Raw genomic sequence first — 25,523 nt, 5'->3', positions numbered from 1 at the left:
AACTTATGAGGGGAAAAGAAATTTAATTATATTAAAGGGATAAAATTATTTAATTAATATATTATTCGGACAATATGTAATGACAAATTGTGCAACATAAATAATTACATCCACCATTAACAATCAGTTAATAATATTATATATTCACATTTCCCACTTAATATAATGCTATAATAGTATCCCTTTAAAAAAAATATTTAAAAAAATTATCTCATAAGTTAATATTAAATTTCTTTTGTTCTGTTATCCATAAATAATGATTTTACAAATAATTAAAATGTCAAGGATGCTTTCTCTTATGTTCTGAATGGCAAAATAGCTCTAACAGCAGCTGTTTGATCAATTTCTCCATTCACAATCACCTCTTTCATTTTGGCCGTTTGGATGGCTTTTTCGTGGCGTGAAAACCCCAGCTTAGTAAATCCGGATGTCTGCATGTTAATTATTGTTAAAATTGGGATGGCTGTTTGTAAAGTGGTGGTTTTGAAAAATGTCAATTCTGGCCGTTTTAATGGCGGTTTGGGCCTTAGTAAATCCGGCGGTTTCAAAACCGCTAGAAAAATAGCCAAAAAGCGGCGGTTTGAGCAAACCGCCCTTTAGTAAATCTAACCCTAAGACTCATTTATGTTCAAATCTGCTTATGTTTTAATGAACTGTGACTTCAACAAAATGGCTGCTAATATAACTCTTACTTATTTTTGCCTCCAGGGTATTGTTCTTACTTAGGCTGTGATTCCAGTGTTTGTTTGTGAATTTTGGAAAAAAGAAAATGCTGAAAGTAAATTATCTGTGCTCCAGTGGTTTCTTGGCTGCTAACAGTGATGTGAAGCATTGACCATACTTTACTACTCTCCTGGGATGTCAAGGAGACTCCTTAATTTCAGAGAGTTCTCCCAGGCTCCCGGAGGAACAGAGAACTCTCCCAGTTCCCACCAGATCTTCTTGAGAAGTGACCGCGATGATTCGACTTGTAGTATTGATCAGCAGGGGGCGGCCCTGTGATAAGACAAATAGCACCTTTGACCTCCCCTCTGGGGCAGTAAGCAAGTCTAGCATTGGCTGAGTAACTAACAATAATTGCTTTTTATTTTTATTTAATGGGATATCAGTTGTATTCAGTTACAAAGTATTTGGTAAGATGTTAAAGATGGATTTTTGTCAAGGAGGCAAAGAACGCACAGCTTTAACTTATTACATTTATAAAGCATTTTTGTTTTTGCTTTGTTCCGAAATCAAGCATTTGGAAACTCCCCTCTATAAATCTTGCATTTGGCCCCTATCATGTTACCTCGTTTGACAGATGTAAACAAACCCAAGTTTGGGAGCGTAGGAGTGAAACAAATAAAATACGATATCATATTGGAGATATACTAGTTTAACCAAGCAAATAAAATATTTAATCAAACCCTAACTTCTAATGCACAATAATATATTAAGAGATAGGGAACCAGTGGGTGTAATTAAAAGCAATCACAATTAAGGTCTTAAGAACGTCCAAGCAAGAGTAAATATATTCATTAAGGTTCTATAAAAATCATCTTAATATGGCACAAATGTGCCCTTTTCCAGTTCTACAGTGTGACATAAATATACCCAATTGCCCCAACATATCCAAAGATTATAATACATTCTATGAATGTCTATGATCTACTAGCATTAATAATGTACCTAATAAGCCATATACAACCTAAATAATGTTTCTACAAATTACACCAATATTTTATAAGTGTAAGTATACAAAACAAGTGCAAAACTTAGGGGCGGCTAACTAATAATTGGTGAGAACCATTTTTTTTTCATTATCAACACTTATCGCATTGATAAAAAATATGTTATCGACACAATTTGTGAATAAATTCCCGGTGAGACAGCTGAATATCGACTCAGCGATACTAGGCCGGGACGGTAAAGGGCTAAATTACCCCTTCACCGGGTCTCTAAGGATCTGCACATCCATGACCCAGCTCGGCAGTTCGTCCATGCAAAAGTAGCACTAATCAAAAAAAAAAAATGTAAAAAATTATAAAAAAATGTAAATATGAAAAAAGCCCAATTGCTGGGGAAAAGACACATGATTAGAACATAGTTTTTTGCATCTTAATAACTATGCTTTATTATTAACTTACGCAGCCCTTAGAATATGATTCATGATAATTGCATATAATAAGCAAAAATAAGGAATTTTATTGTGCAGTTATTCAATACTAAAAAATAGGGACACATCTTTAAAACGTAGTTGGCTGCGCTTTATGTGCAATATTCAGCAGCTGCTACTAATGACTAATAAAAACTCCACAAATGTTGAAAGTCAGCAACTTCTACGACTCGCCCACAAGACACAATTAACGTGGATTTAAGAACGCCTCCTCTTATCTCTTTTTGTAACATTTCCCAATCTTGGCACAGAGAAAACCTAAACAGCTAATTAAACCAGATCTCTCTAGGTTTCTTTGTTCGCGTTTCACCCAAGAAATCTTGAGACATTAAACCAACAGAAGGATATAAAGGAAAGAACTTTGATAATAATTTCTCAAAAACACATTATTATTTAGAAAAAATACTGCTCATAATTCTAGACAAAATATATTGGTCTATATCAGTGAAATCTATTTACTAACAAAGTACAAATTTGCAGTAATCCACCACAATCAGACCTTTACTTTGATCGATGTCACACAAGTTAGACAATGGGCCTCAATCACTTAAATTTACAGTAAGCCACAGAAACCAGACACATTGTATCATTGAACCTCATTTACAAAGTGCTCTTGATGCGCAGCGTACAACACCTAGGGGCTGAGTCATCAAGGAGAGTAAGGCAAAAAAATGAGTAAATTTGATCCTGGACAAACCATGTTACAATGCAAGGGGTGCAAATTAGCTTATTATTTTGCACATAAGGAAAATACTGGCTGCTTTTTCATGTAGTACACAAATACTTGTTTTATTTTTACATTGAAATTTAAAGTTGACCTACCTCAACTATAAATCTGTCCTCACATTTTAAATTTACCCCCCCCCCCCACACACACACACTAAAATGCAACATGGTTTTGCCAAGATGCAAAATTACTTCTTTTTTTGCTTTCCTTTCCTTAATGACTCAGGCTCCTTGTTTCTTGATGACTCAGGCTCCTGTGTTTCATGCACATCTACTCTCTTCTCTTGGGACCTCCACATGCTAGAAGTGAACCTAGGTCTGAAGAGAGGTGGAAAAATCTCCAGACATAGGACCTCATTTAGAGTCGGACGCAAAGTCCGTTTTAGGCGCATCCAACAAAAAAACACTACCACGCATGTGCAGAAAGCACCAAATCCGCCTGCATCTTGGACGCAATTAACACTTGCGACAGCTTGAAACTCACTAAGAGAGAATGAGAGGAACAAGGATTTGTGAAGACGTGACCATGTAAATACATCCTAGTCGCAGTGAGGCACAGACGCAACACATGTCAAAACAGGGCTAAAGCTGTGCAGCAGGAATTAGGTGGCGCAAGCGTTAGCTAGCTGCACGCAGCTCGATATGGTATAAAGAGTTGGACGCAACTGGGGTTGCTTGCCACCCTACCAAACTGCGGCACACTCCCACTCCTGCACTTCTTAAACGGACTTTGCGTCCCACTCTAAATGAGGTCCATAATGAGCAAAACTGTGTACGTCACCAGTCACCCCCCTACCACCGATTTAATTGAGGAAGAACATTTCAGTTGTTCTTAGAAAATACAGCTTGGTGTAGCCCCATGCATGGCTTAAATGAATATTAACCAAAGGGAAATCCAGACTGGCTTTCTTACATATGATACTTTTCTGTGTTTTGAAGGAATTTTGTTTAAATGGGGCAAAAATGTACTTAGAGAGGTGCTTCTCCCCCAAACTGCAATTGTAAGTCACAATCTATGTTACATTAAAAGTATACGATGAGAGCCGATCCCTGCTAGCTTACAGCTTGTGCAAAGATCAACTGTGTTTGAGAGTGGAAACGAATATGCCCCCTCTACACAGCAAATAACACTCCTAAAAATGTGCCCATCTTCATCTCATTTCACCAATATCTTTCTCTGTAAAATGTAACCTTGCTTTTGTACTGCTCCAAAAAGCCAGGTGCACCAAGTCCTCCTATTGGGAGGTATGAACGGCTGCTCCTAAATCTATGTGCTTTGGCGGAAATCTAGGGGCTCTTGCCAAAAGGACAAAAGGCCCTGCCAAAGAGTATACTGCACTGTGCTGCGGCAATTTGCCAACGACCATGGCAAATGAGGCCCATTGTCTAATTATCACTGGACAGGTAAAAGGCCACTGTCGATTGGCTGCTGTGGTGATAACTTTGCACAAAGATGCAGACACAGCCCTAATAAACGCAGCTTAAGACTCACTTGTGGCTTTTCTACTTGTTTTATACTATCCAAATCTGATCCAAATGTATTGGATTTCAATTAATAGTATGGAAACCCAGTGCCGCCGATGGCCCCCTCAGATAATGCAAGGTCATTAACCAACCAGAAATGGTAGAGGACAGTGTACAGTCCACTTTCCACTTCTATTTTGCCTGATTGCTACAGCGAACAGTGAGCAGGCAAATTCCACTGAATTTGGTGAAACATCAGGAGCTGTAAGTGGAACTTTGTCTGTGAAAAGCTGCAGTATTTTCCTGCTAGCGAATATTTGAAATTGGATTGAATTGGCCCATAATGTCTTTCAGTGCTGGCCTCATCTATACTGTATACAACAGCAGCCCAGGGGGTAATTGCCATCCTCACCAGGGGCTGGGGGCAATCTGCCCCCTGGTCCGGCCCTATAGTGAGCTACTGTGGGCTGGGCCACCTGCATATTATTTACCTTTAAAATAGGCTGCTGAGTCAAGTCATTATCATCATCACCGTTTGTTTATATAGCGCTGTACAGAGAACTCATTCACATCAGTCCCTGCCCCATTGGAGCTTACAGTCTAAATTCCCTAACATACACACAGACAGACAGACACACATACACACACACACACACACACACACACACATACACACAGACAGAGAGAGAGAGAGAGAGAGAGAGAGAGAGAGAGAGAGAGAGAGAGAGGAAGAGAGAGACTAGGGTCAATTTTTGATAGCAGCCAATTAACCTACCAGTATGTTTTTGGAGTGTGGGAGAAAACCGGAGGACCCGTAGGAAACCCACGCAAACACAGGGAGAACATACAAACTCGGGAATTTAACTCATGACCCCAGCGCTGTGAGGCAGAAGTGCTAACCACTTAACCCTGAGTCTTTGCCAGCCCCCCCCCCCCTCTTGATCCTGCCCCCATTGTTAGCCCCCCTGTATGTTTTTCTGTCCTTTCATGAAGGGTTTTTGCATCTACCTCACTTTCCATCCCGCTCTGTGTCCTTGAGCCACCTTCCTCCAGATATGAATAATGCAATATCTTCTATAACCAGCAATCTCTCTCCTTGTTTTCTCCTCTGAACACTGACTCTGTATTCTGATACATCAAAAACGGACAAGCTCTTGACACCTATCAGGAACAATGTGACGGTACCGCTGTTTCACATGCCTCTCACTATGCCCACGAACTGGGAATACTCTTAATTGGACACTGCTGAATTTATTCATAAGACAACTCATGCCATTAACATCTCATTCACATCTAAAGCTGACAAGAAATCTGTAACCTGCAATGGCTTAAACACACCTTGAGGGAGATGTAAAGGAAGCTCCACCTTCAAAGTTCTTTAATTTATTGGTTCATACATTCCCATCTTTCACTGAATATATTGCTTTATTCTTCTACTTTTGTTCTGTGCTTTAAACCAATTTATCGTATACATTAGGCATAGTTGTTTCTATCCGCTGCCCTTGGTTATGACACAGATCTGTAGTGTTCTGTTTAGGATACAACTGCATTTCAAGTGTAGCTCTGTTTTGCATCCCACAGTAACCACAATAAAGTTAATAAAGGCTAATGAACATTGCTCAGCACTCCCCATCAAAAACCACTACATGAAGCAAATGAAGACTGTCCAAAATACGCGGGGCCTGATTCATTGAGTCACGCCAAATTAATGTAAATTGTGATTTTTCTAAACACATGCAAATCATAGACGCATTTGTACTCAACTAAAGTGGATCTTAAGATACGTCTCTTGTTGAATCTAGGTGTGCTCTGCTCTGACAGACAATACACTGCAAGATAAGTTCAATACATATGTGGAATATAAAGTCCCAAAAGAACACAGAGACAAAAAAAAGTATTACATTATTGTCACCGGTTACTAACATAGGGGCCTGATTCATTAAGGATCTTAACTTGAGAAACTTCTTATTTCAGTCTTCTGGACAAAACCATGTTACAATGCAAGGGGTGCAAATTAGTATTCTGTTTTGCACATAAGTTAAATACTGACTGTTTTTTCATGCAGCACAGAAATATCAACTTTAAATTTCAGTGTACAAATAAGCTATCAAGTATTTGTGTGCTACATGAAAAAACAGTCAGTATTTAACTTATGTGCAAAACAGAATACTAATTTGCACCCCTTGCATTGTAACATGGTTTTGTCCAGGAGACTGAAATAAGAAGTTTCTCAAGTTAAGATCCTTAATGAATCAGGCCCATAGTCATTAATGATAAAATATTAACAAAAAATATTATTTTTTTTTTCCTCCCCTAAAATACATTTATTAGGATGTTATCAATGTCTACTGTACATAAAATGCATTTGTACAGTTGCTCCTGATTGATAACACATGGTCTACATGCATACACAGTTGTCAACACTAGTCATCGGCAGCCTCGGACTGGCATGCCGGGGAGCCGAGCTATCCACCGATAGGCCCCGCCGCATTGAAGCTCCTCCGTTGTTAGCAGCATGGCAGAGTGTGAAAGGGGCCAAAGCAGCATGGCAGAGTGTGAAGGGGGCCAGGTCAGCATGGCACAGTGTGATGGGGTGCAAAAGCAGCATGGAGGGCGCAGTGTGATCATAGGGAGGCACAGCATGTTGATGAAGGGGCACAGTAATGTGTGTGTGTGATGGCACAGCGGGCTTGTGGAAATGTAATGTGTGTGTTGTCGGTGGTGGCTAAGTAATGGGTACTATTTTGTTTCTTGGGGTGCTGGTGGGGCAATTTAATTTTATAGTGGGGACTATTAATTTAAGATGGCGCGGTTTGGGCACTATTAATTGAATGTGGGGCTGAGTTTGAGCAGCATGAGGTCTATTTATTAAATGTGAATATGAATTATTTAATGGCAGTGACGGTTGCGGGAAATAGGTATATTTATTATACGCAAATGCGATTAATTTATTGCAGCGGCTGTCTGGAGGGAGGGAAATAGGTTTATTAAATAGGAATACTATTACTTTAATGTTGGGGCTGGAGGAAGGCCTAAGTATTAATTGTGGGTCCTATTGATTTAATGCCGGGGCTGGTTGGAATTTTCTAAATGTACCCATTATTTTTTCCAAATAGGGCTCCTAACATTCCAGGATCCAGACAAGCCGCAACTAAAGAAATCAGCAGCCACAGGTGGTAAAAGTGTCAAGAACAGGTAGGACAGTCTGTCAAATGTTCTGAGTCTAGTGCAGGCTTGGCTAACCTGTGGTACTCCAGGTGGTGTGAAACTAAAAGTCCCAGCATACCCTTCCAGCAATAAGCTGCTATATATTATCAAAGCATGTTGGGGCTTGTAATTTCACAACAACTGGAGTGCCACTGGTTAGCCAAGCTTGGTCTAGTGGGACAATCCCGATTTTTGGTGACTGTTCTGTCCAATCTAAGGGGCAGGTCAAGACTGTGTACTCTTTCTATACATTCTGCATTCTTTATAAACTACACTATGATGCTAGTGTCTGGTCTCGCCTCTATGATGGCTGGCCACAATGGTGGGCCCCTAGCGTTGCAGTTTCCCTGGTGGGCCCCTCATCATCATCATCATCACCATTTATTTATATAGCGCCACTGTTTCTGCAGCGCTGTACAGAGAACTCATTCATGTCCCAGTCCGACATTGGTAATTGATACTTACACCCGACCTGTAGCTGGTGCAAATGATATAACAGACAAACCTTTGAGATGCCCAAAGCTGGAATCAGGCGCTGCTGCATGCTTTCAAGCTTGGCACGCCCGTACTGTACATTGTCTACATGTATACACCTTAACATGGACCCTCCTTATATTTCTGGCAAATAATCTGAGGTTTAACTAAAAACACTTCCATAAATATAGAACGCATGCACACAAAGGCACTGCCTGTATTATTTCACTTCTAATCCTAGTTACAATGAATGTTCGGGATCTAATAAAGGTTAGAATCTCTTCTGTTGCGTAACATTTACTGATCATTGTAAAGCGAAAATAGCAACAGAAAAGATAACAGACTTTAAAATATATTTTTACAAAGGAATGCCAGGCAAACTAAATATCTTTTATTACAGATAAAAACAAGGATGCTCAATCAAACAAAACTAAACCAAACATAGTCAAACACAAACAACCGGAACACTAACAAAGAACAGTCACAATCACCCTCAAGCCCCAAGTATCTGGGTAATTGAAAAGTGGGATAGGGGCCAGGCAAAGGGCAGATGCATAAGGAGATCATTTATGAAGTATAAAAAAGCAGAGGCATTTTTCGGCAAATGAGTTTATTTCATCAGTCAGATTTGTTTATTTTAATTGGCCTTGGTTACGACACAGTTCTGTTCTGCTCTGTGTATAGAATACAGCTGTATCCCGAGAGAAGCTCTGTGTTGTATCCCACATAAGTCTGTCTGATGATAAAAAGACATAGCTGGAAAATAAAGAAGTTTTCTAGAAAGAACAAGTTACGTATGTAGTAAGAGTTGCAGGAAGGCGTGTACACGTGAACACATACTACTACTTGCTAGCAGTGCACAGCCCTATTCTGTGGGATCAAGTAATCCACCATGTCTAGGATGTGAACAAAGAAGCAATTCTTTTATTCCTTGCTCGCAACGGACATTTTGCAAAGAAAAGCAACTCATATTGAGTTAAGACAGCAGATCGTGGCTATGCGCGGCTGCGCACATAATGGGCCAATATGGTAGACAGAGGGTTGCTGTTTTTTTTTCTTACTTTTTCTTTCAAGCTGCTATAAATGATTTACAGTTTGCCAAGTATCAAGCAATTACCATGGCAACAACAGTCACATGTATGTCATTAACGTAGCGCATTGCGCATGCGCTACGCTACTTGCGTAACCTGTATTTACTATATTACAGGTTACGCAAGTAGCGTAGCGCATGCGCAATGCGCTACGTTAATTGCGTAAGCGCTAGATACAGTATTATGTGATTTTCCCACTAGCGTGTAGACTTGTAGTTCCACAAACAAAATTGGTGTCAGTTTGTTTTTTTTACTACTTTACGCCGTATTACCCTACTACCCACAGCCCAGGGGTGGTAGGAAGAGCCCTAGTGCTATCAGCACTGGGCTGGTTCTTTCTAGGGGGGGGGGGGCCCGCTCGTTTTTTTCAGCGGACCCCACTCCCTAGGGAATCCAGCCCAGCGCTGAACAGTCTAGGGTTGGTTAGTCATTATGGCAGGGGGACCCCTGCTGCGCGTCTCCCTGCTATAGTGCCGCCAACCCTGGCTGGTTTCCCTAGTGCTGGTAAAGTGAAAATCGGGGGAACCCCACGCAAAATTTTTCCCCGATTTTCACGGGACCAGCACTAGTCAGGCAGCACTAGGGTTAAGCATAAATAGCGGGGGGACCTCACGCTTTTTTTTTTTTCAACTTTTATCTGTTCTTTAACATTTTAACAGCTGCCGGAGCTCTGGCAGCTGTATGACAGGTCAGTGTAACAGTGATGTGTTTACATCTCACTGTTACAACACAGGAGAGTTTGCCAAACACAGGAGAGTTAGCTAAACTCGGGAGTGTTTACATCGCTCAAAATCGCCAGAGATGACCAGCGATTTTGAACATGAGTGTCAAAATCGCAGCTTGATACATTTCCATTTTTTTTAAAAAAAATCGCGGGTGATTTAAACACGCTGGCAAACTCGCACTTTGATACATTTACCCCACGGTCATTAGTAAAAATACTGGACTGTCTGCCTATGGTAGGAGACCTTTGTGACTTTGAAAGACGGGTAATTGCTGGGGCACTATTAGCAAGAGTTTCAATGACCAAGATAGCTAAACTTTCTAACGTTTCATATGCAGTAGTACCTTGGATCATTTCAGCATAGAGCTGCAAAGGAAAAACCATCATCAGCAAAAAGAGAAACAGTGGGTTTAAGGATCATTATATTCATGCTTTATTTTGACACACCCTTCATATTGTCATCATACAAAAAAAAACAAATAAGGACACCCAAAATTGCACCAATTATTCCCTAATTCCGCTTATGAAGTTTTTTCAAGAATCTATGTCATCTTTAAACCTATTGTTAACTAAACCAATTAATCCAGACCAGGTAGGTTTAATCCATCAAAGGCTTTGGCTATCACCCAGTGTACGAGAAGCTTAATCTATCATCTAAATAAACATAAAACCTCCTCTATAGTTTAAGCTTTTAACAGGATTTCTTGCCCAGTTAACCAGTTATCATCTCTAAAGGGATTTGACTTTAATGAAGTAGTCCTTCCAGCTATCAAGATGATGTATCACAAACCCTCAACTTCAATGACAAATAGAATTGTCTCAGATATGTTCACAACAAGTACTAGCACCAGACACGGTTGGCCGTTCTTCCCTCTGATTTGTGCCTTGAAAATCAAACCTTTACCAGCCAGTGTGAGAAGAAATCAAAATCTCACATTAAATGTTAGACCTTTATGCTGGTGATGCTTTACTCCTCTTAACCCGACTGCTAATCTCCCTACCTAATTTTTTCCACAAATTATCAGACTACCGGAACCTGACAGGCTACAATGTTAACGATCAATAGTCAGAAGCTCCCCAGCTAAATATCCTGGACCACCTTCATTATGAAATGCACTCGTGCCTCAAAAAGTTTAAGTTCCTGGGAATCTTCATTACCCACTTTATAAAGCCTTTATAAACCCTACCTTGAACAATAATGTGAAGCAGGATCTACTGCGGTTTCCCCGTCTCTATCTCTCATGGATAGAGAGAGAGATAGAGAGTTGGTTCACCTCTTACCTCACCAACCGCTCTCTTTCTGTATCCATTTCCGGTTCATCCTCCCCCCCCCCCCCCTCTGCCCTCCCAGTAGGAGTCCCTCAGGGATCTGTTTTTGGCCTCACTCTACACTTCCTCCCTCGGTGCTCTCATCACCTCATTCGGCCTTCAGTATCACCTATACGCCGATGATATTCAACTTTACGTCTCTTCTCCTGATCTTCCCCCCCCCTCCTCTCGTGTATCCGACTGCCTCTCTGCCATCTAGTCTTGGATGTCCTCACGTTTTCTCAAAATTAACATTGCTAAAACCGAACTCATTGTTTTCCCTCCGTCTAAATCTTCATCCCATCTGGATCTCTCCATTACTGTTAACAACTCCACCATCTCCTCTGTTCCCCAACTCCGCTGCCTGGGCATCACCCTCGACTCCTCCCTCTCTTTTGCCCCCCACATTCAATCCCTTGCCCAATCCTGTCGCTTCCAACTTCGTAATATCGCCCGCATCCGGCCCTTCCTTTCTCATGAAGCAACCAAAACCATTGTCCACGCGCTTATCATCTCCCGGCTGGACTACTGCAACCTTCTCCTCACTGGCCTTCCCCGCTCTCGCCTCCCTTCGTTCTATACTCAATGCAGCTGCAAGGCTCATCTTCCTTTCCCGCCGCTCCTCTTCTGCCTCACCTCTCTGCCTGGCCCTTCACTGGCTCCCCTTCCCCTACTGTATCCTTTTCAAACTTCTTACCCTCACATACAAAGCCCTCTCCCACTCTACTGCCCCCTATATCTCCTCTCCATCCACACTCCTGCCAGGTACCTGCATTCGGCCAATGATCGTCGCCTCTCGTCCACTCTGATCACCTCATCCCACTCCAGAATTCAAGACTTCTCCCGAGCTGCCCCCCTGCATTGGAATGACCTCCCACGCTCCATCCGTTTGTCCCCTAACCTGTGCTCCTTCAAACGGGCACTCAAAACCCATCTCTTCCTTAAAGCCTACCAGCCTTCCACCTAACCCTCTCTCCATGCTCGCTCAAGTCACTCATTGACAATCACCAACTACAATCCTGTCACTTAATATCTGGTCAACTAAACCTCTCAAATTACAAGTCCCATCTGGGAACACCTTCTTCCTACAAGAGCTTTATAAGAAATTGTATCACCCCTGTGATGACTTTTGAGCATCAATATATATATATATATATATATATATATATATATATATATATATATACCCTTCCAACAATCTCTGTAATGTCAGAGAATTATTCCCTTCCTAGATCTCAATTCTTACTGAAAGTTTTTGCACCTGAGACATTTTGCTCACACTAATCAACACAAAAGTCTTGCTAACCAACCAGAGTAAGGAGGTGCGAACTCCTACCTATACCACTCAATACTAGCCCTAAGTAACTCATGCCAACATTCATGAAACCAATTAGGAATCTAGACTAAGACGTCAATTGATAAAAAAATTAATAGAAGGACATCAGAAAGAGATCTGTGATATCAGTGTATCCAAAAGAACATACAACATTTACACAGATGATATTTGGTACCCTCAAAATGCCACATCGCCCGTGTGCTGGAGACAATGTGGCCAAGAAGGGACCTTTCAACACATTTGGTGGAATCGTTGCAAAATCCAATACTATTGGCAAAATGCATTTGGTTTAGTTTAAAACATAATAGGCAGTAGAATGACAAATGACCCCGTCGCAATATTGTTCAATAAACCCACATAACCCTTGTCTCACCATAGACAACTTTAACATCACAATTACCAAATATTATGTCATTGGAATTGATCCCCCACAATCACTTTGCATCGGTACATGCCAACCATGGAGTTTGTGTCAAGATTATTCTCAAGTTCAGTAGAGAAATTCTACAAAAAAGGAGAAACCTTGGTATTCTACATCACAGCTCATTAATACCATAAACAATTAAATATTGTTGCTATACCACGTATTCAAATTGTTAATACAATGCCAATCAGTTCATTATTAACAAGTGAAATTGTATTCCTCACCAAAGGTCTACTATTAGCATACAGTATTTTTGAACGTTAGCTCAATAGACCTGGTCATTGACAAGTGTAAAATTGTTATTCAAAGAGTGAAAATAGCACCATACGGTCTGTTTGTGTATTTCCGATTGTGTGAACGCGCAAGAAATTGCGTGTGCTTTCATAAGGCTTTGCATAATAGTATGTATAAGCAAAAACAATAGTTAAAAGTAGACATAAAGCCCCCTGTTAGAAAAGGTACACAGCCTCATAAGAACAGACATCAAGGCTAACCGTTGTTGTAATATACACCAACAACATACACAAATACTGACTAAATCACACATGTTTACAAACAATGGGCAATATCACAGACATCCCCTAGTTGGGTAGAACCTCAGGTCACCCACTGTAAAAGACACCCATATGATTATCGAGCTGGTGGTTAGTTTGTAAATAATGGTGCAGGTTCAGGCTTGTGACTGTGGAGAAGAGAGATTGTTTTGTGTGTTTTGCAGGATGGGGTTGAATTAAAGATAGAAGCTGGGATGTGCTGTTGTCATCAGTTCTGCAGTACAAAGAGGGTAAGGTAGGGGAATGTGCAGTGGGGAAGGTTAAAGAATCTGAAGAAAAAGTTAGTGCAAGTTTAATAGTACCTTATATTCTGATCAATGTCGTTCTCTGTAAGAACAGGCAGGAAAGGAAGTACTGAAAGACTGGACATGTAGGTAGTGTTGTGGCGAAGGAAAAGATGTGCAACTGGAATATGACAAATACAAGACAGAACTCATTGTCCATCCGTCCTCTCCTCCACGGTCTCCTCACCTGTCCTACTTGTCCATTGACAACACCACCCTCTCCTCAGTTCCTTAAGTTCTCTGGTATCATCCTCGATTCCTCCCTCTCCTTCACGCCCCCCATTCAGTCCTTCTCCCAATCCTACCGCTTACACCTTTGCAATATCTCCAAGATTGGGCCCTCTCCCATCTCGGACGCAACAAGGACTCTCACTCACTGTTTTAATCTCCCGCCTCGACTACTATAACCGCCTCCATTCTGGCCTCCCTCTCACCTGCCTCTTCCCACTCCAATCTGTCCTCAACGATGCTGCTGGTCTAATGTTCTTGTAGCTCTACTTCTGCCTCTCCCCTTTGCCAGTCGCTACACTGGCTCCCCGTACCCTACAGAATACAGCTTAGTCTCCTCACCTATATAGTCCTCAGCTGCTCCTCTCCACCCTATATCTTCATCCTCATCTCTATCTACATTCACTTCTGCCCCCTCAGCTCTGCCAGCGACTGACACCTTACCTCCCCACTGATTACCTCTTCCCACTGACGCCTCCAAGAATCCACCCGTGCTGCTGCCCACCTCTGGAATCATCCCTCGCCCAGTCAGATTGTCCACTAGTCTCCAATGTGCCCTCAAATGTGCCATAAAAACTCTTCTGTTCCTCATCAAGCTCACACTCTCGGGGACTGGCTTGCTCCACGCCAGCGTGTTCCCTACTTTGTTCCCTTCCCTCCACTGCAGTCCCCGCTTGACTCTGGTTCTTGTCACCATTCTGCTAATTGTCTAATCTGTAGTTGTCTCTATAACTTCTTATTTTGTGCTGTTGATTCATTACGTATTTTTGTGGCTTGCTCTGACCCGTTGTATGGCGCTATGTACCCCTTAAATAATAATAATCTCCGAAAGACCTGAACTTTTGTACAATGCATGTGTATTTGATGTGTCTGAGTTGTGACTTGGTGTAGGTAGTATTAGGAGAGGTGAATGTTTGCTGGCATGATTAAGGAGTTCATGATAAGATATCCTTGATGCTTTACTGTAGTATACAGATAAACAGAATTTCCAGGAACTTGCCACAAAGTTATTTATGGTCAGTCTTTGTCCTGTCAGGACATCATAAGTTTAAATGCATAAAACTTTCTATTTTGCAGATAATACAACCATAGGCCCTGACTGGCAGATCCATCAGATCCATCAGATCCATCAGGACCTCTCCTGTTTTTCCTGCTTTTCAGCCACACGAGTTCTCACTGCCTGACGATTGTTAAAGGGGGCTGGACTACACCATCAGATTAGAGGTCACAGATTGTGGGAGCTTTAAGACTCTTCAGCCTGAAAAATACTACAGAGAGCACCGGAGGCACACAGCAAAATCTTTTGGTTCTTGCTTTGGTGGGGTGCCCGACGCAGGAGGTTGACTTTACAAAAACTACTTCCTACCCCTTTAGGACCACTGTTTTCAAGTAAATAAACTTTTATATTTGACTGCTATTATTCAGTTTAGCCTTTATGGCTAAATCATGACATTATGGTGATATATGGACTCTTTTTATTACATGGGTCACCTTTCTGTGTGATTTTCTTACTTTTTATTTTACTTTTATTTGTTTTTACTTTTTATTACATTGCATGAAGTATGCTTAGAAATGCATTTTTCCACCAAGTTATGGTGGAGCATTTCCAGGCGTATTACAAGTAATGTAATACACTTATTAATTTGTTAAAAAAAATAATTAGCCATGCACAGTGCACTATTTAAATAAATAAATAAAATAAAAAGTAAGAAAACAATGGCACAGGTCTTGTGTCTTTATGATGGGGGGAGGGGTATCATCATTATCATCATCAGTTATTTATATAGCGCCACAAATTTTGCAGCGCTGTACAGAGAACTCACTCACATCAGTCCCTGCCCCATTGGAGATTACAGTCTACATTCCCTAACATACACACACACACACAGAGACAGACTAGGGTCAATTTTTGATAGCAACCAATTAACCTACCAGTATGTTTTTGGAGTGTGGGAGGAAACCGGAGCACCCGGAGCAAAACCACGCAAACACGGGGAGAACATACAAACTCCACACAGATAAGGCGAGGATCGGGAATCGAATTCATGACCCCAGTGCTGTGAGGCAGAAGTGCTAACCATTAGGCCACTGTGCTGCCCATATGTGGTGTTTGAAAAAACACAGCATGCCAGCATGCATCCCCTCTTGGTGGCTGTCAGCCCAGCTCTAAGAAGTACTCGGGACCTTGACTGATCCCCCTGGACTGTGGGCCCATGAGTAACTAACAAGACTGGATACCATGGAGTGGCAAATTTATCAACCCAACGGTCCCAGAATACTAAAAATGGGCCCCTGAGATCCCTGCCCATTGTACCCTGGCCCCCACGGCTAAGAGGGTGTTCAGAAGAGCCCCAGGGCTTTGCTCTTTTCAGTGCGAATCTAGTATCCTCTATTTTTTACACACACACCTTTCACCTGCCCATAGAGGCACTAGCTTAGGGCTTGTTTAGTCTGTGGCATCAAGACCTAACTTGTGGTCTCCCTGCTGTAGTGGAAACCAGCCCAGGCTGTCTAGTGCTGGGGCTGGTTGAGGATTTGGGGAGGGGGGGCACGCTGGCCAAATTATTTATTTATTTTAAACATGGGGACTGGTTATTCATTAAAAGTAGAGGGACAAGATCTAATCTCTGTCAGCTCTGTTGATGCAAAAAATTGTTTTGCAGAGTGGGAATGGCCATGTGCGGATAGGAACACCCCTGAAAATGAGCCTTGCTCATCACTTTATACTATAATCTCGCTCTGCACAATGAAATCTCCATTCTGCACAGCTCCACAAGACCCGTGAGTGCACCTACTCCATACTTCACTAGAAACTCCTCTGCAGCAGTAATTAACAAATCACAGCTTAGCTGTGCTCTCTACATTAGATACAGTAATATCCAGAAGACAGCACTGTATGGTCCAGCTTCCAGCTCCAGTGTTCAGGTCCAGACACTACCAACCAGTATCGCTGTGGAGCTGAGCAATGCTCAGCTGACCCGGCAACATTTTCTACATAAGTTATGCAAAAGAACATTTTATAAAATCTCCATTATTGTCGGGTCTTTATAAACAGACCTCTAATTGCCCTCTGTAATGCTGCAGGAAGAGTACAGTAACCTTAAATACCAAAATCGATGCTAAAACAGAAAGGCTGGGTCAAGGGTCAAGACACCTATTGTAGTCATACTCAAAACCTCTAAAATACTGGTAAGCAGGAGATGAAATGGGCCGAAACAGCCTGTAGCCAATCACTAGATTGTAAACAGCTGCACAGATCATTTCAGCTCAGTCACAACACCTGCATGCCCATGTGTTAGCGAGTTTAGCCATCTGAGTATCACTACTGAGGTGAAATGTCTCTCAAAGTGGTGCAGAAAGATTGCAGTGTCATATCCACCTTTATTAGAAACAAAATGCCTTCATCTAACTGGTTTAAGTGGAATGTACACATCCAGTAATCCCTTTCAGACTAATGAAGCCACCTGGAACGAGGAGGAATTAAAAGCACTAACTCCGCCAACTACACAGGGTTATTATGTAATTGCTCAGTCACATGTGGGCAGGGTGACTGGCATACCTAGAGACAGGTGCTAGACTGTGCCATCTGTCTCAACAACGTTACCTCCATTTGAATTTGTTTGTGTGAAACTGCCTGAAAAGAATTGCTCATATTAAAATAAATTGTAATTTCAGCATCTGATATTGCAGCAAAGCAGTTTTCCTATTAATACGCTGTAAGATCATGAGAATTCAGTGCCATGCCTCTCCATCACCATAACTAGCTCATATGGTACATGTCATTCTGGAAAAGGGATCACATGACCAGCGCGAGCTGAACACAGCGCACACCTCAGTGAGTGTCAGAGAAGAATCTCAAGCTTGGAAACCAGGACACAGCTTATTAATGCAGCCTACATACCCTGTTTCTATTTTTGCTGCTAACTATACATCCATCTTATTGACGGCAATCTCCTGGCTACAACACAGGTGTATCAATCTAGCCATAAATATAGATATTACCTGGTCCTGAGCGCTGTCCGCTCTGACCCGAGTGCTCAGTAAACCGGGCACGGTCTGGTTGTCCTGCTCACTACTGAAGATCAGACGCAGGGGGACTGTGTCCTGCCTCCCCGAGAATCTGTTTTCTTTCTTCCTGTGCATCTCTGTCAGCCAGGTATCTGCAAAGGATCATAGATAATGTCAAACATAACACAGTTACACAACAATGTCCTTTTATATTGCAGTCCAGACACTTATACAGAGCTCTGAATGGCCTGCAGCGTTGTACTAAGACATGCGGACATCCAATTAACCGCCGCAAATCAACTTACGATAGTCTCATTATCCTGAGGGGAAAACCTGATCTAAAATCAAAGTTCAGTCATTGCTGCGGAAATTGCTTTCTTAAACAGGATTGTTAAATATTAATTAAGGTTTGCACAGGAAACTTTAGCTTAATAGCATTTTTATGCCCGCCTGCAACTTTTACTAAATAGATGGATTTAACTTTCCAGCCTTCGTCTTTGCTTTTCAGCCCCATTTTTATATCATCAGGCACAGTTGTTTATTGCTGTTGGGTGTGACACAGAGGCGGAACTACTACGCCATGGGGTCCAGAGGTGATGACCCCTCCCTGTCCAAGCTCAGGCCACTGCATCATTCCCCGTGGCCCCCTCTATGCTCTGAAAAGAGCAGAGCGGAGTCTTCTGAGCAGTACATGCGTAATGGGCACATACGCCAGAGCGCACATGCACAGTAGAAGCAACCTCTTTGCTCTTCAGAGCAGAACGGGGGGTTCAGGAGGCTGTAGCAGTGTAGCCGGGACCTACCCAAGTAACGCTTTTGATATGAACCCAAACACAAAACTTTACTCGTTTTGCCTGATGATACTAAATACCATCAAACAAAATGTGAAAAGCACTTACAGAAGCTAAAATGATAAAGAAATATATTTACTGAAAAACGCAGGAACAAAAGCAGTGAGCAATGTTAAAATTATTTTTGGAGTGAACATATCTCTTCTGATATTCAATTAGGGGCATTTCTAACAGTTTTTTGTAAATTTGTTCATTAAGCAGACTCAGTCTGAAGGAAAGGATAGAGCTTCACCAAATAACAAGCAGACTGTACGGTCCTACCCACGGCACAATATTTACAAAACGCAGGAATTGCAACAGAAGAACCTACAATGGGTCAGACCTGGCACAGAACAAGCGTAAGGGGCCATTTGGGGGACCTTCATAAAACAGTCAGTACAATTTTTTGAAATTTGTTTTGGTGACAATGAAATTCCTGCTGCTTTAATTTGGCCTAGGTTTCCCATGTCAATGTTATTTTATGATGGGTAAAGTCAGCAAAGTCTAGCCTGTCCTACAACATAACAAAATAGATTTTAAGATCCAGCAACCCCTTCAATCTTGTAATAATACTCTGCTTAAGAACTTTCCACTTAATTTACTTTTGCAGTTACCTGGAAAGAACTATTCAATTGATAAGAAGTTTTTTTCTAAGACTTTATTTTATTTGGAGATAAGCACATGTCAAACATAACATGGTAAAATGTTGAACACAGTGATATGATTGATGTCGTACAAGAAGGAAAGAACAAAGGGCCTGATTCATTAAGGAAAGTAAAGCAAAATAAATTAGTAACTTTGGACCTGGGCAAAACCATGTTGCATTAGAGGGGGGGGAATTTAAAATGTAAGGACAGATTTATAGGTTGGGTAGGGCGTGTCCTAGATCAACTTTAATGTCAGTGTAAAAATAAAGCTATCAAGTATTTGTGTCCTACGTGAAAAAGCAGACAGTATTTTTCTTATGTACAAAAAATAAACTCATTTGCATCCCTTGCATTGTAATATGGTTTTGTCAAGGTTCAAAGTTACTCATTTTTTTTGCTTTACTTTCCTTAATGAATCAGACCCAAAGTGTCTATTGTAGATAAAACCTTAATGAAGGATCAGAATATTTGAATACAACATTTTCTGATAAGTTTTTAGTAGATGCAATTAGATAACAAACAAATGTAAGGAAGAAATAAAAACCATGTAGGGTAGGAAGAGGCTGTGTGGCCACCTGAGTGGGGCATGGGTGAGAGGGAAAAGAGAGGGCACCAGGTGGACTAACCCCAAGAAGACAGAAGGATAAGCTGAAAAATGCAAGATGTCTGTTGAAGTGTGAAGCCCAAGGTTCTCAAACCTCACTGAAAGAATTGGAATTATGGGGTGGTGTAGTGGTTAGCACTTCTGCCTTACAGCACTGGGGTCATGAGTTTAATTCCCGACCATGGCCTTATCTGTAAGGAGTTTGTATGTTCTCCCCGTGTTTGCGTGGGTTTCCTCCCGGTTCTCCGGTTTCCTCCCACACTCCAAAAACATACTGGTAGGTTAATTGGCTGCTAACAAATTGACCGTAGTCTGTGTCTCTGTCTGTCTGTGCGTGTATGTTGGGGAATTTAGACTGTAAGCTCCAATGAGGCAGGGACTGATGTGAATGAGTTCTCTGTACAGCGTTGCGGAATTAGTGGCGCTATATAAATAAATGGTGATGATGAATTATGGAGAATGCTCATCATAAATGTTATAGGTATGACATATTCTGTTAATAAAGGACTGCATGTATGGAGCGTGGGATTGTGTCCAGTGTGCTGCAATTTGGCATGTAGCTGCCGATACCATATGTCTGAATAGTCTGTTTTGATGTCTGGTGGCTGTCGGGATACCCAAGGAAAGGAAGAAAACCAGGGGGAAAGGGGCACCGAGATGCAAGATTGCGGACAACATATTTTTACTCTCTAGCAAGAATGCTGATCATTTGGGACATTGCTACCAGATGTGGACAAAAGGGCCGTCTGCTGGGCACCCTCTCCAACACCTGCTTGAGAAGAATTGTGTTTTTAAAGATCATTTAATTCAGCCTAGGTAACTGCAATAAGATAATAATTGGGAAGTTCAGTAGTGGAGAGTGTTGTCAGAGGTAGAAAGAGTCGCGTTTGAAGCTCTTGTGCTTTATCAGTTTCAGCTACACTTTAAGGATAGTAAATGTTCTAGAAGTAAGATATCATAATCAATCCTATTTAGCTACTTCAACCAAATTTCCCATGCATCGTCCCACATGTGGAGCCAATATGTCCCATCCCATAACGAAAAGCAGCTGTTAAGGATCAATCACATTTTCAATGGGAATGCTGACAAATCTATTCAGTTTGCATTCTTTTTTGCTGATTACCCATTTGAAAGCACTGCAGAATATGTTGGTGTAATATAAAAAAATAAAAAAAATAAAACTGCAAGTTATCCTAACACAGATCCAGCCATTGGATGATGAGCCCACAGAAGTCTATGTCTGTGGTCAGCATGAGATGCTTTTCCTGCAAATATCTAATATTTATCTGCGGGGAGTAGCTGGAAGAGGGCAATTTTTTTTTCTACTGTTTAGAAACATCACTACTATAATTTCAATATCTGGAAAAATATTGGAAAACCAAAATAGACTCTCTGCAAGAGAGGGAGATGAAAAGATAGATGGTCAGAACTATTAAAAATCTAGTTACACTCCTGTTTTATATGTAAATATTAATATCTAAGCTTCCTAATAAATAGAACAAATAAGAATATATGGGCTAGGATGACACACAATGAATCATGGAACAGCATAAGAGCATATAATACACATTTCTACTTTCAAAACACAGTGATAGATATCTTGAACTGTCTCCCTGCTGAGTTAGTGGTGGTATACAAACACCATAAAGATTTAACAGATACTAAGGAACAATGTAATGGCAAAAGAACACTGTGAAGACAACACATCAATGTGTTATCTTTAATTGTATTATTGCATGTGATGCAGAAGCTAATGGATTAAAGAAAATGAGCCTAATTCCGTGAATAGCACATTTATGAGTCAGTGATGAAAGCAGATTTAGGCCACTGCATCAGCAAGGATGGATACATTGCCTGCAACCCCTATATCTTCATTTACTGTGCTGTCTCCCAATAATTTAGGAATTGCCTCTATCCTGGTGCCAGAAGCATGCAATGTTTTCTCTAGTGTTTTAATGCATCCTCCAAATAAACCAGTTACTAATGCATCTCATGTGCACAGATGTCACCACTAGATCCCGGTGACAGGCCTGGTGATGGGGAGCAGGATGAAATATCCCCGGAGGATAGCCTTCAATTAGCTGCATAGTAAGGGAGGTCCAGCACCTCTACATAACAGATGGTCCTACCCCGGCCATGCATGTGGTCAGCTGCATCTCTTCCCCCAATCTGCTGGTAGATCCCCGATTGGACTCTATATTATGCATTTTATCTATGTTATGCATTTCCAGCTCAATGCAGTGAATGAGAGGGGTTAGCTGTCATCTAACATATAACATGTGTCATAACGGTGCAAATGACCGCAATGGGTTTACCCTGTGACTTACCTGCCTGGGAGCTGGCATGGACCAGATACACGGATCCAATCACGCAGCAGATCCATGGAGCCCAGCACTCTGCAGTATGCATGGTGGTTGGCACAATCCGAGGAGCATGTGAGTGTCACTATCAGAGCGATGTCCTCATTGTAAGGGGCTTGTGCTGGGGTCTCCCTGCCTGTCACACACTCTGCTGCATTGTGCTCTCCTGGTTTCCATAAGTGTTCTTGTGCTTTTACTGCATTGGGTGGTTAGATGGGGATGAGAGGAATCAAGCACCTCCCAGGTTCCCTCATCCACATGCACAGCCACATCCTTAGACGCATCACTGCAGAGACAGCCTCCTTCCAGGGACCTCATTGCACACTGGGAAATGTAGTCTGGGTTATTGATGGCCTTTCTGCAGCTGGAATGCCTCACAAGCTCATATCACAGCAGAATATTGTTATACACCTCTGACAGGTGCATACATTGTTACTTGGGGAACATCTGTTCAATCGTTTGCTGCTTGTCACATGTATTTCTATGCATGGATACATGCATTATAATGCAATGCACCATATGTTATCTATTAAGTTAGTTACAAAATATTAGCATTGGTAGTACTACAGCTACAGCAGAGACTGAGTCGTATCTGCTTCCTGATATATAAAGGGTTATTTCCTAAGGACAGCTCAAATCAAGTTTCCTGTTTGTGTTTGTGGCACACACGAGATGACAATGACTTGGGGGAAATATACTCCTCATAGAAACTATACATGGGCATACCATGCTTATTATGGGCAATAACTATAATAAGACTCTAATTTCCAGTTGACACGCAGAGCCTTTTTATCTCAGCAATACTGATTTTAGGATATTCCTGTGGTAGTAGTGATCTGTTTCTAGACAATATTATTGGGACAAAACGTATTGCCATTTTATCAAGGAAAGCGCCTGTATTTGCACACATAAACCAGTGTACTTAAAACATTAACATCTACATGTGTGACACATGATATACAGACACACCCGATGTTACCTCAGTTTGGTGACTTATTATGACCTAACCAATCTCCAACAAGCCGTATGAGAAATATGGGAAATGTGGGATATTTAGTTACTTAGGATCTCATCGAGTCGGACGCAAAGTCCATTTTAGGCGCATCAAACAAAAAAAAACACTACCACGCATGTGCAGCAAGCACCATATCTGCCTGCATCTTGGACGCAATTAACAGTTGCGACAGCTTGCGGCTTACTACGAGGGAAAGAGAGTAAAGCGGAATTGTGAAGGTGTGACCCCGTAAGTAAATCCTGGACGCAGTAAGGCGCAGACGCAACACACTTCAAAAAAGGGCTGTACCTGTGCGGCAAGAATTAGGTGGCGCAAGTAGTTAGCTAGCTGCAGGAACTGCTCGCAGCTCGGTAGGGTATTACGAGTGGAATGTAACTGGGGTTGTACCCTACCAAGCTGCGGCACACTCCCACTCCTACACATCTTAGACGGACTTTGCGTCCGACACTAAATGAGGCTCTTAATGTTCATCAGGATTTTGGATTTTGAAATTACGTCTTTAATTATTCCGTTAACCAGATTCAAATTCAGACAGAAATGAATATCAAAAAAGTATAATGGAAGCATTTATCTGTCTATGCTTACAGTGCTCATATAGATGCATTTGCACATTAAAAAAATATATATGCTGCACTTCTGCAGTGCTCTTTTGTTTCTGTCAGCTCAACAGTTTTGTTTTGTTTTTTATAAAATGCTCTGATACACAGGATGTGAGAAGTAAAGCTATATATATATATATATATATATATATATATATAGCTCTGTGCAGCTGGATTCTCATTCTTGACTGGAGAATCAAGAATGTTTATGTCAAGACAGTGGAGAAAAAAGTCAAATAGACGGGACGGATAGGGAGCTGCTGTAAATAATGAAACACAGTTTGTTGCATGTAGCATATGTCAGAACGTAAGAGGCCAAAGTCTTGGTTTTGGGAAGCGAAAATGCCAGTCAGTCACCAAGGTGTAATGTCCTGCAGATCTTTGGATAGGATACTAGATGACTAACCTGTAATCAGGGATGGACAAGCTGATACACCTCAGGGGTCACATGGTGCGGCCCTCTGACCTTCAAAAGGGTAACACATTACCCTTGAGCTCAGTAATTAGTTATATAACACATTTAATCAAAGAAAGAGACACCAATCTGTAATAACATCAGCAGGCATTTTATACAAGTGTTGCCAGCTATAAAAAAACAAATATAATTATAAAGCAGAAAGGAGCTGGGGGCCACAGGTGGATGTTCAGAGGGCCACTTGTTACCCATCACTGCTGTATTTCATTCATTCTGAAATTACAGTTTATACTCTCTAAGGGTGGACAAATGTACGATGCCAATTAAAAAAATATATATATTATCACTGCAAGTTTCATGATGTGTGAGGATTTAATCACAGAGTAACCCCCTGACACCCGTGCTGAAGACAAAACTCCTTCAGTTGTATTCCTCTGATGCTATGTGTGTGCTCTGATGCAGGGATTTATCCATTATACTTTTTTTGTTGACAGCAGAAAACGAATGGGTGAAAATACTCTACAGTTATAAAAATTGCATTGTCAGTTTTGGTAAATATCACCTGACTGGAACCAAGTGCTTTGTCTAAGCTCCATCCATTCTCATCAAAGCGCGTCCCTGAGCACGTCAGGCCGCAGAGGGCGCTGGATATTATTGCCCTCGGTGCACCCTGTAATATAGTTATGACGCTCTATTGGAAATTATTTTAACCCCCAACAATACACTGATTTTTACTACTGAATTTTTTGATGCCTTCTGGTGGCTCCAAATAACTAATTGTTTTTTATTATATCTCCTTGGGTATTAGAGAAATCAGCCCACTTGCATGGAGTATATTTGGCAGCGGGCACCACGACAGAAAGATAATGATCAATGATTAATACAGCAGTAAATTAAGAAATGTTTTCTGCCCTAATTTAATATCAAATGTATTGTGTGCATATTTTCAGAGAGGGACTGGGTGTAGTTACTGTCAGCCGAGAAAGCTTGACCAAGCTGGACTGACAGCAACTTCCAGTGACTGGCTAACAACACTTGTAGGTGGAGAGATGGTTCACAGTGATGTACTG

The 25,523-nt window shown here is 41.4% G+C and overlaps 1 protein-coding gene across 7 annotated transcripts in view; it reads right to left on the bottom strand.

Moving 5' to 3' along the window:
• The window catches only part of ADAM22 (ADAM metallopeptidase domain 22), a 195,947-nt gene extending 173,255 nt beyond the window's left edge, over positions 1-22,692 (bottom strand). For all 7 annotated transcript variants that reach the window (XM_075211892.1, XM_075211893.1, XM_075211894.1 and 4 more), the window contains exons 1-2: positions 22,392-22,692; positions 17,978-18,135 (exon numbers count right to left, since the gene is read on the bottom strand). In XM_075211892.1, the coding sequence (XP_075067993.1) occupies positions 17,978-18,135; positions 22,392-22,473 (240 nt within the window). In that variant the 5' untranslated portion in view covers positions 22,474-22,692. The remainder of the gene's footprint in view (positions 1-17,977; positions 18,136-22,391) is intronic.
• Between the last annotated feature and the right edge of the window lie 2,831 nt (positions 22,693-25,523).

The sequence above is a fragment of the Mixophyes fleayi genome, chromosome 5, assembly GCF_038048845.1.
Source record: "Mixophyes fleayi isolate aMixFle1 chromosome 5, aMixFle1.hap1, whole genome shotgun sequence".
Classification (NCBI taxonomy): domain Eukaryota; kingdom Metazoa; phylum Chordata; class Amphibia; order Anura; family Limnodynastidae; genus Mixophyes; species Mixophyes fleayi.
Note: the sequence above shows the minus strand (reverse complement) of the source record. Positions and strands in the feature narration are given on the sequence as shown.